This window comes from Heloderma suspectum, chromosome 4 (assembly GCF_057233095.1).
Source record: "Heloderma suspectum isolate Gila_16-S chromosome 4, 16-S_ref, whole genome shotgun sequence".
Classification (NCBI taxonomy): Eukaryota; Metazoa; Chordata; class Lepidosauria; order Squamata; family Helodermatidae; genus Heloderma; species Heloderma suspectum.
The window spans coordinates 229,682,302-229,703,723 of NC_139461.1; the positions used below are offsets into that span (position 1 = coordinate 229,682,302).

General features: G+C 44.0%; 1 protein-coding gene across 1 annotated transcript in view; it reads left to right on the top strand.

The window, feature by feature from the left end:
• BEND5 (BEN domain containing 5) overlaps positions 1–21,422 on the top strand; it is a 1,382,785-nt gene that overhangs the window by 1,146,840 nt on the left and 214,523 nt on the right. The window contains exon 9 of the mRNA XM_084852552.1: positions 10,456–10,567. Within this exon, the coding sequence (XP_084708678.1) occupies positions 10,456–10,567 (112 nt within the window). The remainder of the gene's footprint in view (positions 1–10,455; positions 10,568–21,422) is intronic.

Consider the following 21,422-nt stretch of genomic DNA (forward strand, 5'->3'; position numbering starts at 1 on the left):
TAAATATATGGGCTAAATATATAAATATATGGGCTGAAATATAACACATTTCAGTTAAATAAACTTAGAGTAGGATAGGAGACTCTGCCTTAAAAGTGGCATTCCCACCTGTGTGAGAGAGAAGATGATGCCTGCTGTGAGATGTGTGCATCATCTAAAAGCAAATAAAGTATTTTTAGAACTATTTTTATCTCATGCAAATTAATGAGGAATTAATCAATTCATCATTCAATTAATGAACTGAAACTCATACAATCAATTGATTAAGATTGCTGACATTGGGTGACAGCCTTTCTTATTAGGCAGTTGTACCTTTTGGCCAAAAGGAGTTTGCAAGTGGGTTCCCCCAATCCATGACACAAATATTTACTTTTGAGGTGTTACATTACAGGAGACTAGGAAAAAACATGCCAATGTCCTGTGTCCCGTGCAACATAGTGCTGGGTGATCCTCAATCCTGGTGATGCAACTTGATGCTAAGAGAAATGCGCCATTGTAACAGATACTAAGTTTTTCTCAAATTAGATAGAAATCATTAGCTGCAGCAGTGGAGGAGCTGCAGTACATGATATCCATCTGCACAGGCTGGTCCATTGTTTAACCATTTGATTTATACAACTATAGAGCAGTAGTCTTATTTTAACTTGGCCATATTTATTTACATCAGTCCAGAGAAAGATTGAAATGAAATTTAAGTATCTTAAAATGTAAAGTTCAGTCATGTGATGTTCAGCTTCTTCTTCCCCTCCATGCTGGTCATGATTTTTTTAAATATATTTTTATTTATTTTATCTTTATAAATGAAATAAACAATACCAAAAATACCAGCAACCTGATCAATAGTACAATTTCCCGCAATACCATATTCTAATGAGGATATCACAATAACAAAAAGAAAAGGGAAAGGGGGAGGGGGAAGGGGAAGGAAGGAGGAAAGGAAGTAGAGAAAAAGAAAAGGAAATTCTTTCCCCTTACCTCCCCCTCTCCCTCCCCTTTAAAGGATTAAGTTTAAACTCCAATACCCCCCGGCCTCCAATGCCATTCTATTTTAAAAACTATATCTATAACCTTAACAATCTTACAGTTAATAAACAACCTTACATTTCAATATCATATCATCAATCTTATATCAAAGAAACGGGTCTACAGTTCATTCCCAGTTTGTTGTTGTTTATTCGGTCAGTCGCTTCCGACTCTTCGTGACTTCATGGACCAGCCCACGCCAGAGCTTCCTGTCAGCTGTCGCCACCCCCAGCTCCCCCAAGGTCGAGTCCGTCACCTCCAGAATATCATCCATCCATCTTGCCCTTGGTTGGCCCCTCTTCCTTTTGCCTTCCACTTTCCCTAGCATCAGCGTCTTCTCCAGGGTATCCTGTCTTCTCACGATGTGGCCAAAGTACTTCAGTTTTGCCTTTAATATCAATTCTTCAAGTGAGCAGTCTGGCTTTATTTCCTGGAGTATGGACTGGTTTGATCTTCTTGAAGTCCAAGGCACTCTCAGAATTTTCCTCCAGCACCACAGTTCAAAAGCATCTATCTCCCTTCGCTCAGCCTTCCTTATGGTCCAGCTTTCGCAGCCATAGGTTACTATGGGGAATACCATTGCTTGAACTATGCGGACCTTTGTTGTCAGTGTGATGTCTCTGCTCTTAACTATTTTATCAAGATTTGTCATTGCTGTCTTCCCAAGAAGTAAACATCTTCTGATTTCCTGCCTGCAGTCAGTGTCTGCAGTAATCTTTGCACCTAGAAAGACAAAGTCTGTCACTGCCTCCACATTTTCTCCCTCTATTTGCCAGTTATCAGTCAAGCTGGTTGCCATAATCTTTTTTTTTTTTTTTTTAGGTTTAACTGCAACCCAGCTTTTGCATTTTCTTCTTTCACCTTCGTCATGAGGTTCCTCAGCTTCTCCTCGCTTTCAGCTATCAAAGTGGTATCATCTGCATATCTGAGATTGTTAATGTTTCTTCCAGCGACTTTAACTCCAGCCTTACATTATTATTATTTTTAATATTAATAATAAAGAAATATAGTGTTATATAATAATAAAACTTAAAATAAACCTTCAACAACCAGTATTATACTTTATACTAGATATGTATATAAATGTATATGCACAATACATCCTCAAACAATAAATTTAAATACAGCATATCATATCTATTTTGAAAGAAAAAGAAAAAGAAAAGCAAGAACAAAAAGAAAATCAAGAAAAGAAAAAAGATGAAAGAGAATAAACGAATATATATATAATCGTTTATCTTCTGACTTAACCTGGATCATGTAGGCTAAACACAAATAGTTAACAAAGCTGTTTAAAGATTCCAGTTCATGGGGTTGTAACAGAAATCTTTTGCATTTTTACGTTCAGCCATGCCTCCGCCATTTCATGATTTAGAAATGTCTTCATCTGACCTTCAGAGACAATACACAGTGTAGCAGGATATTTTAAGTAATATTGTAAGTTCATTTGTTTTGCCATATTTTTTGCTTTGGTAAATTGCCTTCTTTTATTCGCCACCTCTTTGATGTAGTCTGTAAATAACATAACTCTATCTTGTTTCCAGGAAAGGCTTCCACCCTCTCTTGTCAAATGCAAGAATATAATAAAAAGAATATAATTATTTGTGGAGACTTTTGCAAATTGGAGTATGATCGTATAGTCGGTCCCTTTAGCATTTGGCACAAGAAATGCCTGCTCAATATCAAGTAAATTATCAGGTGGGATAGGGAGTATCTCATAAGTTTATCCACAAAAAATAGGCAATTTTACATCATTAGACAGATTTTTAATCCCAATAATATGTACATTGTATCTTCGCATGAAGGCCTCCAGTTGAGAAATTCTGTCAGAGACATTTTTAAAACAAACTTGTGTTGTAGTTTCATTCCCTGCCACTCGGTCTTCTAGCTCGTTAATTTCCGTCTCCATTTTTTGCCATGATGTATTAATTAGATCCACAGCTCCTTGCAAGGCAGTGATGGAATTTTGGATTAAATCCAACCTTTTGGCTTGCTCCATAAATTGCGAAGATAAAGTCTTTATCAGAGTAAATAATTCCCCTATATCTTTTGTTTTCGAAACTTTTGACACAGGAGGTACGGGGGGAGTTGGCAGTGATGACAGCCCCTTTCTTCTCCTCGGTGTAGTCATGTTTCTCTCAAACAGATCTTGCAGGTCCTCAGATGATCTCAAATATTGTTAATATTTCTTAAATCATCCCTCAGGAATTGTTGATATTTCTTAAAGCATATATTATTATGGAACACGTCAGCCCAGTTTTCTCCTATGAAATAGGAGTCTCATCACAGCTTTTTGCATTGGTAAAGCTCTGCGGAGATAATCCTGGAATCCAGCCCCCCCCCCCACTATCTCGTGGGAGGTACTTTTCTCCAAGATCTTATCCAGATGCTGCCTTGCCCCCCCTTTTAATTCCAGGGGGGAGACGAAAAGGTTTATCAACCTTTTAAAAAGCCGTGGGAAGCTGCCAGAGCAACATTGGTTCCAACCAGAAGTCGACAGTCCATGCTGGTCATGATTTTTGAAGTGTGCGGCAGGCCCTAAACAGGTCAGGCAGTCTCTAAGGAAGACATGACCTCAGTGTTTAGAAATTCATCAGTTGATCCAAGAGGAGGAGCAGGATGCCCATTAATGCCCCCCCCCAGGCCAATGCACCCACAATTTCAGGAGATGCACCCTTCTCAAACAGAGTAAAGAGAAGCTGCACCAGAACATCTTCACTGTTGTCCCTTACATCTGAATGATGCCCATTCAAGTGTTCCCTTCATACATAGGTTAACCCATGGAAGGGGGAGAGGGACCACATGTGCTGATCCCACCCCAGATGTTACCATCCTTCACGCGACTGGTCCTGCTCCTATGTCTGCATGTTCAGCAGAACGCCTGAAAAGCGGTGCCTGCATGTACAGCTATATGTGTATAGGCACTCCACGAAATCATAAGAACATAAGAAGAGCCATGCTGGATCAGACCAAGGGTCCATCTAGTCCAGTATTCTGTTCACACAGTGGCCAACCACAGCGGCCTGATTGTGCAGAATTTCCAATCATACAGATTGCATGCACACATTCAGCTGTACAGACATAGATGCCCTTTTTGCAGACATCTGGCCACATATATTATTATTGCATTTATATCCCGCCTTTATTCCTCTTGCAAGGAACCCAAGGCGGCTTACATTATCCTCCTCCCTCTCCATTTTATCCTCACAACAACAACCCTGTGAGGTAGGTTGGGCTGAGAGTGTGTGACTGGCCCAAAGTCACCCAGTGAGCTTCCATGGCCAAGTGGGGACTAGAACCCAGATCTCCCAGCTCCCAGTCCAACACTCTTGCCACTACACCATACTGGCTCTATGCGGATGTTATGGATGTTATGGACTGGGCCAGTAGGCATAGTCACTTTCCCACCTCCATACACATGGAGGGAATGACAGAATGAGGCTCTTGTCACACTTGTATAAGAATGGATGCTTTTACCTTATCACTTAATACAGTGGAAAGAAATACTCATTCTTCTGAACTAGATATTTACATAGACCAACCTTCCTCAACCTGGTGCCCTCCAGATGTTTTAGACTATGACTCTCAGGATTCATGCTGGCTGGGCTGATGGGAGTTGAAGTCCAAAACCTCTGGAGGACACCAGGTTAAGGAAGGCTCACATGGACAACGTAGGAATGTTTTACAGCTATTTTAAAGTGTGCTACTTGTTTTATGGCTGTATGTGTGGTGATGACTACTTTTCAGGTAATCATCTGACCAAAGCCATCAGTGTGTTTTCTTTTTCTTTCTTCTATCTGCTCAGCTATTTATAGTGCAGCCTAGTACTCAGCAAAGCACCATTTAAACATTGTATACATTTAAATAATGAACTAACACATATAAATATGCACTGACTTGTGATTTCCCCCTCTGGAACTACTGAGGTTTGTGTGACAGTGAGGAGAATAAACACTGAATCAAGGCATTTCTTGCTGATCTTAGAGGAGTGTAGTGCATGCTGTGGAATACCCCAGTTCCACCTTGATGTTTGTGCCAGTAAGTACTCCCACAAGTTAGGAGGGGGAATGGGTGGGCTCAGGAGAAGACATGTACTGTCATGCAGTTATTTTTATTTGACAAGAGAAAATGGAGGAGCGCTTTGTTAACCATCATGTACTGTTTAAAACTGTGTCATTCATTCTGCAAACATCTACTCCACCATGTGGCCTTCGGCAGCTAATGCTGATCTGCCAACTTTGTCTCTGCTAAGAAAACCATTATTAAATTCTCTTCTGCAAATTCTCCTAGACTTGTAATTTTACATAAGCAAAACAGTACAAAAAGCTGTCTGGCTGAAAATGGATCCAAATGCCATGCCTCATTACCAAATTGCCCTGTGGGTTTGGAATGAATAAAAGTCAAAATGAGAAGCCTAATCAGGATGCTCTGCTCCAACAAAGCTCCTACTGCTGTTTATTCCATATCAGCTGAAGCGGAATCCTACATTTGGCATGTAGAGCAGAGTTAACTAGCTTGTATCACTTGCCATTTAAAAAGCCCTTAGCAATGCGGGAAAGAGGCACCAGATTTTGCTAATGACACTGGGTCCGTGGGCTCTAGATGGCCCTTAGGATGTCACATAATGGAGGCACCTTCTTGCACACTTCTGGAAGTCGCAATCAAGCACTTTTCCACAGAATGCATAAGGCTCAAGCACTGAGTTCCAATGGTTTATATAACATGCACTGCCATGAATGCCACAATTTCATGGATGAAAAAATAATTAAAAGGAGGGAGAATTAGGTTTGAATTTGACCTGAGAAAATAATAGCATGGTCATTAGAGGTGTATGGAGTTCTGATGTCTTTGCAAGGATGAATCCTTGTCTTGTGATGGTGGGCAAGATGATGTGACTAAAATGGAATGGGATCAAGTTTAACCTGCCTGGGAGCTAGCATCAGCTAGATATGGAAGACCAATAGGTGGGCCTCTTGTTAATTGCTTATCCCTGAGTAGTATTCACAGTGCTGTTGACAAGGAGCAGCAGTTCCAGCTCCAGGTTTTGGAGGGCCCTTGCGCAAGACCCCCTCTATCAGTGAGTCTTTCTTCTTACCCGCATTGTTGCCAGATCCTGCTCCTCCTCCTCCTCCTCATTGCTACCACCTGCTTGCTTGCCAGGCAGATAACCAAAGAGCAAAGAAGCAGTGACATCTACTGCGCTTCCTTCTCACTACCACCATTGTCTGGGCCAAAATGAGAGGAGGTTGCAGTGGTGAAGAGGAGGAGTAACTCCAGCAGGCTCTCGTTAGTAAGACCCGCTACTGGGTGTGGGCCCTTGGCAGGTGTCCATCCACGCCAACCCTTGATACCTCGGGAGTCCAAAGAGACCTTTGACAACTGGTTCATTGTTTCTGAGGGTGAATGTCGAGTTAAGCCCTGGCCTGAAGTACAGCTGGTTCAAAACCCAAGCCTCCTGACAATTAACAACTTCAGAACCTCAGATAGGCTTAGTACTAATCATTTTGAAACTGTGCTTTTAATAAAGGAACCAAACAGTTGATTAAAATATACAGTTTTCCTCCCTGCTACAAGCTACTGACTCAGAACAGTTCCAGCTCGAATTCATGCCTGAAAGTAGAGCAACAATACAGACCATTTATGCTTTGTCTCCACTCTGATTTGAGGTGGGGGGGTGGGGACAGAAGTATGGTGCTTTTCTCCTCCCCCTCTCCTTTTTCATTTTCAAATCCTGACCCTTACCTCTAGTGCCATTTTCAGATTTACTCTGGCAGGCTTTGTGTGGGGTATTATCTGCACATTCACCCAGTACTGATCCAATGAACCAGCGTTTCCTCACAAAGCAGATGGGAAGTGTGTGCAGTTCTTTTTGTAATAAATCATGGCCATGAAAAAGGATTTCTTTAACTCCTTTAGTCCATTCTTCTCCATCTCTCTCACCTTTTGGGAATAGGTCTGTAAGAGACTCTGAAGGCTCATAGTAGGTGCAGGAAAGAAAAGAGAGGGGAATCAAAGGAAGAAAAGTCAGAGGTCCTAGCAATTTTCTATAGAATGAACACTCTTGAAAGCAAGGCAAGACTGTAAGAAAAAATAAGCAAACTAAAAATAAAGCACATCTTCAAGCATGTTATTAGATCTTCCCCAACAATAGCAGGCAGCCAAGGGCCCTTTCAGGGAAAATTATATCTAGAGGGTGAATCTAAGAGCTGCTTCTCACAAGGCATTCTGTACCTAACTACAAAATATACATGCATTGTATCAAGGTGCATGCTTGTTTCGAACATGGCTCTTGCCATCAAAGTACTTGCAAGTGAGAGCCCCAACCCTTGCTCAGTGTTCATTTGCAAGTACTTGAAGGAAAGCCTCACATTTGAAACTACTGTATGCCTTTCATAGTAGATGTACTGCATGAGTCTTTCAAACTTGAGTATCTGTGCTCAAATCCAAGATACCTTGAGAGAGATGGATCTAAGAAGCCTGTGGGTTGCATACAAGCTGGATGCAGGTGAGTTCCTGTAGGGTAGCTAATCCTTTCTCATCTTAATCTCATCTCATTAATACCTTTCCCTTCCAAAATCTCAACTGCAAGTCTGTTTTAGGTAAGTGAAGCCAATCTTTTGGCAAATGTGCTATATATAGCACAAGTCCAGAATATCAGATAGGGTAACTCCAGTGGGCGCTCCAGCAGCCCCCACCCTCAAATTCTTGGAGTGTTCTTGTATCTTGTTTACTGACTGGAGAGCAGAGAGCAGTGCTGTACTGGGGAGTCAAGCAAGAGTCCTGATTCTATGCTATAGCCAGACATACTGGCTTTCTAGCTCCTGTCCATAGATACCACATTTGTCCCTGTGCCACTTATACAACCAATACCACAAGTTGGTCAGCCATATTTTAAAATACTGATGTCTAACACTGCAATTCTGTACACATCTTCTCAGAAGTAAGCCCCACTGAGTTCAATAGGTCTTACTACCCAGCAAGTGAGTACAGGATTGCAGCCCTAAAACAAATAACTAATAAATAAATTGTGATTTCATTTCATTTCTGAAATGAAATGGGAGTACCAGACCACCTTACCTGTCTCCTGAGAAACCTGTACGAGGGTCAAGAAGCAACAGTAAGAACCAGACATGGAACAACCGAGTGGTTCCAAATTGGGAAAGGAGTACAACAAGGCCGCATACTGTTGCCCTGCTTATTTAACTTATATGCAGAGTACATCATGAGAAACGCCGGGTTGGATGAATCACAGGTCGGAATTAAGATTGCTGGGAGAATTATCAACAACCTCCGATATGCAGATGATACCACCCTAATGGCAGAAAGCGATCTAAAGAGCCTCTTGTTGAGGGTGCAAATGGAGAGTGCAAAAGCTGGTTCAAAACTCCATATTAAAAAAACGAAGATCATGGCATCTGGCCCCATCACTTCCTGGCATATAGAAGGGGAAGAAATGGAAGAAGTGACAGATTTTATTTTCTTGGGCTTCAAGATCACCACAGACGGTGACTGTAGCCATGAAATTAAAAGACGCTTGCTCCTTGGGAGGAAAGCTATGGTAAACCTAGACAGTATAGTAAGAAGTAGGGATGTCAGAGAATTCCGCCACAGATCTCAGTGAGGCCGAATGACAGTGCATTCGGCCCCCCAAAATCCATGGCAGAACGAAGCCCCCCCCCTCCCACGAAAGGCACACAAAATGGAGCACTTACCTGCTGCCGTCTGCGCTGACTTGCGAATGGCGGCCGCATCTGTGGCCACCATTCGCTTCCTCATTATAGCCGTGATAGACTATGTGAATAATTATGTAGCCTATCACGGCTAATGCAGGGACGCCATTTGCGTCCCTGCGGAGGCCGTGATAGGCTACGTAAGTATTTACGTAGCCTATCATGGCAAAAAACCCCACAAAAAAACAGCGAACACAAATGGTGGCGGCTACGGCGGCGGCCATTTGCGTTCCCTTTTTTTTCACTGTAATAGCTTACGTAAATATTTACGTAGGCTAAAATGGCAAAAAAAGGGAACACAAATGGCGGCCGCCATAGCCGCCATTTGCGTCCGCTGTCTGTTTGTTTTTTTTGCCATGATAGGCTACGTAAATATTTACGTAGCCTATCATGGCAAAATACAGGGACACAAATTGCGGCGGCTATGGCAGCCACCATTTGCGTCCCTGCAGGCTGCCCAGCAGCCGGATGTCCAGCTGTGGGCGGCCCCAGCCGGTGGCTCTGCGGAATCTCCACGGAGCGGAACTGGCCGGAAAGAATTTTTTGGGGGAGGGACCGAGCACCTCCCCCCCACTGCGAATGTCACCCTTCGAAAAGGTAAGTGACTTTCGTACATCCTTAGTAAGAAGCAGAGACATCACCTTGCTGACAAAGGTCCATCTAATCAAAGCTATGGTTTTCCCAGTAGTAATGCATGGCTGTGAGAGCTGGACTATAAGGAAGGCTGAGCGCCAAATAATTGATGCTTTTGAACTGTGGTGCTGGAGAAGACTCTTACGAGCCCCCTGGACTGCAAGGAGGTCAAATCAGTCCATCCTAAAGGAAATCAACCCTGATTGCTCATTGGAAGGACAGATACTGAAGCTGAAGCTCACATATTTTGGCCACCTAATGCGAAGAGAAAAGTCACTGGAAAAGTCCCTGATGCTGGGAAGGATTGAAGGCAAAAGGGGAAGGGGACAGCAGAGGATAAGATGGCTAGATAGCATCACCGATGCAATGAATATGAACTTGAGCACGCTCCGGGAGAGAGCGGAGGACAGGAAGGCCTGGCATGCTATGGTCCATGGGGTCACGAAGAGTCAGACACGACTTAACAACTGAACAACAACAACAATAGGCATTCATAAAGAATTACGTGAAAGCTGCTGCTTCTCCTGGTGCCCTCCAGATGTTTTGGACTTGAACTCCCACCAGCCCCACCGAGCATAGCCAAAGTTCAGTAATCCTGGCAGTTTTAGTCAAAACCATCTGGAGGACACCAGGCTGGAGAAGACTGCTCTAGGGCATAGTAGCAAGGTTGTTGTGTTTTTTTAATTGTTTAGGATTTACATACAGGAACGGTTGTGGCTTTGTGGGACTCCCTCCCTCTACATTATTTTCAGAGGTTTCTGGATAGCGTTCTTTAGTATGTTGCTTTTTAAAGACCATCTTGGCTCTACTGAGCCAAACTTGCCTATTTTTGTTAGAAGTATTTAGTATAATTTATTCCAAGGAGCAAGGGGAGATAATGCAGAGAAGTGAATGATGGACTCTCAGTCTACAATTAATGACAGTTTGGTAGGACAGGAGTAATTTGGAGAAGGGGGAATGGAACAACAAAAATAATGTAGTGTGAGAAACTTAAACTTTGATCGCCACATACACTGGCCCTGCATAATCTCTTGAGAATTGACTGACTGCCCTATATGTGTTTTTACAGGTGCTCCCTAATGGGTTTTGATTTAAACCGACACTGGGTGGATCCCTCTCCTTGGGCTCATCCTACTCTACATGGTGTCAAGCAGCTCATTGTTCAGATGTACAACAATCCGGTGAGTGGGAAACCTTACCTTGAAATAGTCACTTAGCATGGATCCAAAGCAGTGCTTTCATCCTCTTTTGCACTATTATACACTGTTGGAAAGTGTCCTAATTATTCAAGAGAGCACTGGGTTCTGCGACAATGATCTGTTGCTAGGAATGGGGGAGAAATTCATTCCATTCATGTGTTAATGTAATTTTGCACTTTTGTACCACTATGCAAACCGAAACTCATTTATCCTTCGAAATTTGCACTTTTTCGACTTTTGCAGTGGAGTTGCCCGATCAAAAATTGTGCACAGAAATGCATATGTTGGGGAAATAACATTCAGAACTGCATTACATTAGGAAAACTGCTTGCACACACTACACTGTGCATTTTCTATTAGAAAAAATGCATACAAAAATGCATGGACAAATTTGCACAAATACGGTTTAGGACAAATTTGCACAAAAATGGTTCAGGAGTTTTCATGCAAAGATCTTTAAAAAAAAGTCTCAAAGTGTGGGATGAACTTAAGACTGAAGAATTTCTGGAAGTTTGACGTGAACTAAACATAACATCAGAAAAATGAGAAACTGAGATAAACCAAAATTAACACGTTCATCCATCCCTATGTCTTTGTTACAACTCACAGGTTGTATGGGAGACTATCTGTTGTAACACATGTTCTGTGAGTAGCGTTTTGGAACTTCTAGAATGTCCCTTTTACTAAAATAATAAAGCCAAGGAATTGACTCTCTTTCCACCATGTTTCAGCAACTGTTTGAAGCAACTTTTGTCATCAGCGCTGTCCATGGGAACAAGTAAATAATGGATGTGAAATACAAAACAGTGCTGAATACATGGTCTGAATCCAACCTAATTGCTTTTATCATGTTCTAGCTGCAAAAGGGAGTATCACTCTAGTAGATGTAGCCCTAAATGTAAATTTTCAAATGGTTCTGCTGTTTAATGCACTGCTGAGTCATGGGTTGCTATGTGAAATTCAGAGCAAAATGGAAATAGCATTTGCAATTGTTACAGAAACACACACACACATGGCTAGGGAAGCAGGGGTGTTTTAAAGGTGCAATTGCTGCTAATCAGAGGCGATGGATTAAGGATAGAAGAGTGGAAGGCAGACAATTATTGAATATGTGACATCAAAGTGTAGAAGGATTATTGAGTATGTGACCTAAAAAAAACCTCTCAGCACAGATGGAGGTAGTTTTGAAAATATAAAATAAGTAGGAGGCATTTGCTGAGGAGTGTAATGGGATTTTATAGATGGCTCTTGTTGAGTAAAATTCTTGATGCTCCATTTCACAGTGACAGCTCCCCTTTAAAGGAATGACAGTGTATTAAAGCAAATAGTGCTACCATTCCTTTTGTATGTGTGTGTGTGGCAGATGTTTTTGTGGCAGATTGTGTGCACATGCGCATGCATGCAGACACACATACATGCATACTTACATGGGTAATTTTATGGCTGTTCCAGAAACAGACTCTGGTGTTCATTGTTAGGACAGACAAAACTTCAATACAACTTTCCCCCCGCCAGTTCAGATTCTATATATTTACTTTGTTTTTTGGCCTAGTCTCAGTCTCAAAGAGTCTGGGCAGATAACAATTGCAGAAAAAAGTTTTAAAAACTCATGGAAATGGCCCTATTTGCAGCCAAAATAGGAACAAGGGACCTCAAGGGAAGGCAGAGAAAAGAAAGGAACCCCTGATTGAAGAGAAAGGGAGGCCTGGCCAACCCCCTGGCTGGCATGAAGGGAGAAATAGATTGGGTGGGCTATGGTTAGAGTATGGTAATAATAACGATAAATAAAACAGAGCCCATAAGTGCTATATAGGGTTTATAAACATAGGATAAAGCTTTGGGCTGTACATAAGGGGGTGTTGACTCCCCTAGTTCCCCACCTGTACTGGGGCCAGCAGTGGGATCCTCCTCTCAGATCTCCTTTCTTTTGGGTTCCAGGCCCACATGGGTCCTGGCAAAGCTTGCTCAAATCTGTGAGCCATGCCATGCACCAGTATATAACCATACCTCATTGGCATCCTAGGCTTACGAGCAAGACAGCCTACAACAACGAAGAAACCATTCAAAGTCCCTGAAACTGATCAGAACCTGCGAGGTTTTGGTACAGTTTGGAGTGGATGGAACTTGAAGTGGAACCTTTTCTAAAATGGAATAACACAAATTTGTGTATTTCTAATGCTCCCTTGATCATTATCTCTGTGGCTTATTGGAAGCTGGAAGCGTTAGCTGCATTGATGAGCTGGACCTACCTATGGCCCAACTGTGACAAATCAGAGGAACAGGAGGGTTTTTTTTGGGGGGGGGGAGAAAGGCCCACTGGTTCTCAGTTTCCACGAAAAAACTGGCTGGAGCAAAGAGAAATACGTGGTGCATGGCTAGTGCCAACTTCAGTAGCTGGCAATGTGCCATCACATTGCTTGGCCATTCTTTGTTCACATCTTTCCCTACACTGGAAATACAAACTCCTACCTAGAGCATACTTTGTAGGTGGAAGTGCCATTTAATTCAGGAGGATTTATTTATAAGTCAATATATTTATCCCACTTTGGGGTTATTTTATAATGAAACACAGGTAAGAAATTTCCTAAATAAATAAATTTAGGATTGATTGATTGATTGATTGATATCATTTCTTGGCCACCTTTCAGGGCAGAAGCCCTCCCAAGGTGGCTCACAGCAATAAAAACAGTAATTTTTAATACATAAAAAACAATTAAAATATTAAAAGTGATAAAAACATAAACACAATAAAATAGCAATAAAAGCAACAATAAAACCAACCACAACAGCAAAACCACCAACACCAGCAATTATATCAAGAGAAGGCCACGATAAAACAATATGTTTTTAGGGTTGCAAATGCACTTACAATTTAGGATTGCCACCTTTACTTCTGGCAGACTTCCACCTGAAGCAGCAGCTGAATTCTTCTTCTCCTCCAACATGGGAGTCAGCAAACACATTTATTTTTATTTATTATTAAATTTATTAATCGCCCATCTGGCTGGTCACCCAGCCACTCTGGGCGATGTACAATATACAATAAAACAGTTTAAAACAATAAAATTCTACAATAAAAACATTTTCTAAAATACCCTAACCCACCCCAAATGCCTGCCTGAACAACCATGTTTTTAATGCACGACGGAAGCTCATTAAAGAGGGGGCATGACAGAGTTCCCTAGGGAGGGAGTTCCACAGAGTGGGGGCCACCACAGAAAAGGCCCTCTCCCTCGTCCCCACTAGTCTAACTGTCCTGGCTGAGGGGACAGAGAGAAGGCCATCCGAGGCTGATCTTGTTAAGCGGCCTGTCTGGTGCTGCTGGAGGCGCTCCTTAAGATATGCTGGGCTGGAACCATATAGGGTTTTAAAGGTCAAAACCAACACCTTGAATTTGGCCCGGAAAACAACTGGTAACCAGTGCAACTCCTTCAGCACTGGAGTGATGTGATCTCGCCAGCAGCTGCCTTTAATCAGGCGAGCCGCCGCGTTCTGTACCAGCTGCAGTTTCCGAACCATCTTCAAGGGTAACCCCACGTAGAGCGCATTACAGTAGTCTAAATGAGAGGAGACCAGGGCATGTACTACCGATGGGAGCAGATGGTCAGGAAGGAAGGGGCGCAGCCGCCGTATCAGATGGAGTTGATACAGTGCTATCCGGCTCACAGCTGACATCTGAGCCTCCATGGACAGCTGGGAGTCCAAAATGACCCCCAGGCTGTGGACCTGGTCTTTCAAGGGTAGCTGTACCCCATTCAACACCAGGTCAACATCCCTCAGCCTCCTCTTGTCTCCCACCAAAAGTACCTCGGTCTTGTCAGGGTTCAGCTTCAGCTTATTCCTCCCCATCCAGCCACTCACCGTCTCCAGACATTTGGACAGGGATTCTACAGCCAACCTTGGTGAAGATTTGAATGAGAGGTAGAGCTGCGTGTCATCCGCATATTGATGACACTGCACCCCAAACCTCCTGATGATAGCCCCCAGCGGCTTCACATAGATGTTAAATAGCATCGGGGAGAGGATGGAACCCTGTGGCACCCCACAAGTAAGTGGCCACGAGTCCAAAACCTCCTCTCCCAGTGCTACCCTCTGGTACCTGCCGGAGAGAAAGGACCGGAACCACCGCAATGCGGTGTCTCCAATGCCCAACCCCTCCAGGCGGTCCAGGAGGATACCGTGGTCAACGGTATCAAAAGCCGCTGAGAGGTCGAGGAGAACAAGGAAGGAGCATTCACCCCTATCCAGAGCCCTCCTCATATCATCCACCAAGGCGACCAAGGCCGTTTCTGTCCCATGCCCAAGCCTGAAGCCTGACTGAAATGGGTCTAGATAATCAGTTTCTTCCAAGTGTGCCTTCAACTGCACCGCCACCACCTGCTCAATCACCTTGCCCAAAAATGGCAGATTTGAGACTGGGCGAAAGTTGTTCAGAACTTGAGGATCCAAGGAGGGCTTCTTTAAGAGCGGTCTTATCACTGCCTCCTTGAGGGCTGATGGCATCACTCCCTCCTCAAGGGAGGTGTTCACCACCGCCCTGATCCCCTCACCCAGTCTCTCTCTGCAGCCCATAATGAGCCACGATGGGCAAGGATCAAGTAAGCAGGTGGTCGGCCATACAGATGAAAGCACCTTGTCCACCTCATCAGGAGGAAGAAGCTGGAACTGATCCCACAAAACCGGTTTGCCACAGGCCACCTCTTGCTCACTAACTGTATCCACAGCGTGCAGAGTAACACACCTAAGCTGATCAATTTTATCTGCAAAGTGCCTTGCCAAGGCCTCACAGGAGGCCTTAGAATGCTCCAGTGGTTCCGGAGCCACAGGACCGACCAGGCTCCGGACCACTTGGAACAGCCTGCTGGGACAGCACTCTGCAGACACGATAGAGGCAGCATAATATTCCTTTTTTGCTGCCTTCACCGCCACGTGATAGGCTGAAGATATAGCTCTAGCCCATGCCTGATGGTCTTTGGAGCGAGACTTCCGCCACCGGCACTCTAGCCGTCTCACCTCCTGTTTCAGAGCTCGTAACCGCAGATTGAACCATGGTGCAGTTTGAGCCCTGTTCGGGGGAGAGGGCATTTCGGAGCCACCTGATCTAATGCCCCAGTGATTGCGGCATTCCACCCACCTATCAGGGTCTCGACCGAGTGACCGTTGGCGTGCCCCAGAGAATCCCCAAGCGCGTTCAGGAATCCATTTGGATCCATAAGACGCCTGGGGCGGACCATTTTAATGGGTCCTCCACCCCTGCGGAGGGGTTGTGGAACCGAGAAGTCCAACATCACCAGATAGTGATCTGACCATGACAAGGGGGTGGTGGATATACCCCCGACTTCCAGATCACTCCCCGCTTCTCCAGAAACAAACACAAGGTCTAGTGCATGACCGGCTACATGGGTGGGCCCAGTTAGAATATGGTGCAGCTCCAAGGAGGCCATGGTCTCCATGAAGTCCCGAGGTGCTCCTGTGAGGATGGCAGGGGTGGACGGTACACTAGGGATGTATGAAATTCACTTACCTTTTACACTTACACTTACCTTAAAGATTTACGTAGGCTATGGCAAAAATAAGGGAATGCTATTTGCGTTGCCCTTATTTTCGCCGTAGTCTACGTAAATCTTTACGTAGACTAGACGTGCCAAAATAAGGAACGCAAATGGTGGCGCCCATGGGCCGCCACCATTTGTGTACGCGCTTTTTTTTTTCCCCAAAGTCACCCGTGATAGGCTACGTGATGATTTATGTAGCCTATCATGGCTGACTTTGGAAATCTAGCCGTGATAGGCTACGTAAATCATCACGTAGCCTATCACGGGTGTGTGTGTGTGGGGGGGGGTTACATTTTTATTTTGTAATGGCGGTGGCGGCGGCTGGTCAGGAGACTGGCCGCCGCCCCCGACGAAACGCCGCCGAAATGCCGCCGGGACCCGCCGCCGAGAGGGACATTCGGCCACGGTAAGTCCCATCCTGGGGGGGGGGGCAGCGGAGAATTTCCCCAACACTTTCGGGGGGCCGAATGCCTCAGCGCGCGGCCTACTGAAGATTCGTGGAGAAATTCTCCTCCATCCCTACAGTACGTGAGCAGAATCCCCAGACTGCCCTTCGGGCCCAACCTCCAGTACATGCACTCAGCAACCTTGGTCTCCTGGAGAGGGGGTCTGGTGAAGACCAAGGACTCTCGGTAGATAACAGCCACTCCCCCTCCCCAATCCCCAGCCCTCGGCTGCTGTGCATACGAAAATCCAGCTGGACACATGGCTGCAAGGGTTGGAGCAGCAGCCTCAGCCAGCCAGGGCTCTGTAATACATGCCAGGTCTGCACCCTCATCCAGGATCATGTCATGGATGAGGGAGGTTTTCTGGGTAACAGACCTGGCATTGCAGAGCAGCAAATGAAGGCCAGAAGATGGGGTCACACCTCCCCCAGCCATCCTTTGGCTCTGGACAGGCCCGGAGCAGGGGACAGATATTACACATCTCTCCCTTGTTCCCCTTACCTGGCATGGCCTGCCCCTAGCGCTCCACCAGCGCCTGCCGCCCAGCCTCAGTATGTTCTGGCCCCCAACATTCCCCCCACTGCCTCCATCAGGTGGACACATGCCGCCTTGCTCCCGCCTGTCAGGCAGGCTACCCACCCCTAAAAACACAACAAAATCCCCCAGGAAAAAAAAAAACAGTTAAAAATCCCCTTAAAAATAATGCCAGGCAGGAGTCCACAGGGAAGGCCTGGTGGTGGTGGTGGTGGTGGTGGCAGCGGCGGCAGCGGCGGCAGCGGCGGCAGCGGCAGCGGCGGCAGCGGCGGCAGCAGCAGGCCTTTTCCCCCGTGGTGGTGGTGGTGGCTTCTCCTGCAGGCCCTAGCTCTCCATACATGGCCTGTATTCCTCAGGACACCGTGCCTACTCCCCACTGAGCTTCTCATGGTCCACTTAAAGGGATTTTCTCTTGTTACTAGACATGTAGGGCTATAGAAAAAAAAAAAGCCCTACCACTTTAAGCAGACCATTGTAGGAGTTAGGCAGGAACATAGGGTACAATCCGCCAAGTAGCCTGGCCTGTGAGAGTAGGGATGAGTCCATGAATACATAGAAGTGTGCATATTCACTCTACTAGCCTGCCCCCATCCCCAAAGGAAGAAGGGGGGGAAGCTGCATTAGTAGAGGTGAACTGAGATCCAGTATGGGATGAGGGGCTTTTCAAGATGTTGACTCCCACAACCAGTTAGAGGACATTAAGAGGAAGGATAATACCTGTTGAAATAGTTACTCAGTTTCATCCTAAACACAAATGAAAATAAAGCTCTAACTGAAAGGGCTTGGGAACAGACTACAGAAGGTATTCCTATATGTTTCAGTTTAAATCAGCCCAAAAGAACTGCCTCAGATTGATGGACTGATTGCATTTGCATCCACTTCTTCTTTCAAGGAACTCAGAGCAGTTAGTGGGCCACGATTATCCATCAGAGACTCATTCCTCTTTCTGCTCCAATCTGGCATGAATTAAAACAGTCCTATTGTTTCCCCAAGATTAGAGCTTGTAGTTTTTTCTCTCTTCAAAAATGTCAAAGTGTATCAGGGATGGGAGAACCAGGGGTGTGAAACTTTTTCTTCAGGGTCTCTAAAGGGACTCACAGCAAAGGCTTTGCACAGGGACAATTACCATATATTTTAATATCTTAATTGAAACAATAATAATGCACATGTAATAGTTTTACATGCATAACCATACACTTATCACCAAAACAATAAAACAGAGCACAGCCCTCCCAAAGTTCTGTCTTTTTTTTCAGCTTGAGTCCACAACAAAAATATTTTAAAAAACCCTTCTCTCTGAAGCTTGATTTTTTTCTGCTGGCCAAAGAAAGAAAACAGGCTGTATTTCGTTCACTCCAGCTCCACAGCAATCTTCTCAAAATTGGATCAGGATCCAGCAACACAGGAACTTTGTTAACCAGCCCTTTGTACAATATAAAAGAACATAAACAAGGAACTCATAGTGTTTGTAAAAGAAAATAATGACTCTCTTAAAAAAATATTCAAAAGGAAACCTCCCTACTAACCTTTCTTAAGGTTCTGGGTCTTACAGAAGAAGGAAGCTTCTTCTACACAGCAATTTTGGTGACTGCCTAAAATGGTGACCACTTCCTAACTCACTCCTTTACTGAGCATGTGCAGGAATATTCCTATTCAGAATACTTAAAGAAAAATATACCAGTGGGTTACACTTGAGCTTGCCAAAATTCTCTGAACTTTACTTCAAAGCTCAGTTCATCTTGCTTGCTTGCTTACAACACATTTTTTGGTTTGCTTGAACAGGAAAAATGTGTATTTCAAAAACTGATCAGTAGGACTTCATGGCCTTTGTTGAACTTGTATGTATGTTTCATTCTCCTAGAAATTCATAAAGCTTTCTACCAAACAGCCATCTTCTTACATTGCTAAGGATGCCTACCTCCACACTCCTCCAAAACTGTCAAAGGGTGCTGTGACAGTTTTGTATCTGACAGATGGGTTTTTTTTTGTCAATGTCACTACATTTTTAAGGTGCTGGGACTAGAATGCCTCCTCTTCATCATGCCTTTTTGTTCTTTAACCAGTCCTAGCTTCTGCTTACACCTGGGCTTGTGTCCGATCTACCCTTTCTTTTTCCACTCATCTCTGTTGTGGGCCTAGACATTAGTTAGCAGGCTGTGCTGGACTGTCAAGCTTTGCTTCATGCTTAGAGAACTTATATATATGCATTTAAGGGCACAGTCCTATGGGGATAGTCGGACGCCTCTGAATTCAGAGGCAGCCGACTATCCAAAGCAGGGTGGGTGGAACACAGAGGGGATCTCTCCTCCACACTCTGCCTGCCCTGCATTTGCAGCTAGATGGCTGGTTGGGGGCACCTCAGAGCAGGGAGGGGGAAGTTGGATGATGCATAGGAAGCATCATACTGGCACTTCTGCAGTCACCTTCCCTCCCTCCCTCCCTCCCGGAATGCCCCCTTTTCAGCTGCTCTGTGCTGCTGTTAGGAGCACAGCACCAGGGACAAACAATGCCTCCTATGAGGCGGCAGAGATGGGGAAGGGAGTTGGATTTCTGGGAACGACCTTGGGGTGCCAGCTCTGGGCTTGGTTCCTAGAAACTTAAAAACCTTATGGCCATCTAGATGCTGTTTAGTGGCCATAGGATTGTGTCCTAAATAAGATGAAGTTAAGCTCATGGAAGTTATTCCCCACAGCAGGAAACCTGATGCCTTTGTGAGGACATGAAATACCCCAGTTTTTGTTTGTATATTTGTTTGTCACATTATGCAGCTGACAGTATGCAGCTTCATAAAATCTGGAAAAAGTCTGTACAACTCCACTAAGTGCTTAACGTTACAACCACATGGAACGTATATTAGCAGTTAAGTATCAACAAATGGATTTTAGGTAGCTAATCAATTAAAGACTATTCCTGGGGTCTCCATTGATTGTATTTAAATCGTTGTTGTTTTTAAGTAATATTGTTCTAAAGACTGTTAGTAGGATAAAAGCTTTAGTAATGTGATACTTATATGAATAAGAAATATCTAAAACGTGTAGTGGTTGTTTATGGACACTGCTTCCATGTATTAAAAAAGCTCCAGTTGTGAATGCTGAGGTATGATGAACATGTGGTCATAATTATATGGTCACATGAATTCACTGTGTATTTGCTCTGAATCCCAGAGATGGCATGCAAAAAGTATTCTTAACTGGAAGGCTGCTTACATATTTATTTTGGGATTGATTGAGAGGTGGCTGTGCCATCTGAAGTAGGATCTTTTATTTTCTGGAAAAGCATAATGTTCAATTGGAAAAACTAATCTACTAACTTGTATTCAAGTGGTTTGCAGCTTGCAACCAATCCATACTTACAACAACCTGAACCGATCACAAATGATAATATTGCTTAAATTACCTTCCACTTTTACCCACTTCTACAATGTCTGTTCATCGCAGAATAACTCAAATGCTAGAATAACAGCCTGGTCTCATGAACGCACAGACTCTGCAGGTGCCTGACATAAATTTCCCCTTTGTCAGGGCAGCAAATTGTGTCCGCTTTTAGGCTCTGCTTCCACTCTTGAAAAGACGCTATTAGCATAATCATCAATGTGAAACTGTGCAGTGGACGAATAAAATATAATAACAGGCTTGGTGGGGGTGTTGTGTCTAAATTGCGCACTTGAGCTCTCTATACTATGAGTCTACAAGTGGTATCATCTCATCTAACATTTGGATGGTTGGAAGCAATTGTTTCCTGCTCAATAATATACATCCCCCACTTTCCACTCCTAACAATTTCATATCTTGTTGCAGTAGCAAAGATCTTGTAGCAATTTTGAATATTAATAAATGAAGCAGGCAAGGTTTGTGTCTGGCCCTAGTCAAGCATTAAACAAACTGTGGCCCCTTTTTTTCTGAGAGCACAGTTAGGAAATGTAACATGAAGATGGGTTATATCTGCTGAAGGCTGTGAAGTGAAGATTCAGTGGATTTAAGCAAAGCAGCTAGTGATAAAGTGGCTGGGCTTCTGAGGTCTTAGACCTTTTAACTTAATATGTAAATTACATTGGCCCCAGTGAGATAGGTTTTTTTGGTTGTTTTTTAAAGAAAGCTTAACCCCAGTAGCGGGGGTGTTATTGATTTTCTTTTGCAATTGCAGTGGTAGAGGCTAACACAAAAAGTATAATATCTGAGTGGATCAAAGCAGACCGACAAAAGGTTGTAGGTGTAGAGTGGCTGAAAGGGGAAGCTGTATATCTGTATAGCTGTAGCAGTATATATACATACAAGGCTATGTTATATACAGAGCTACAACCAA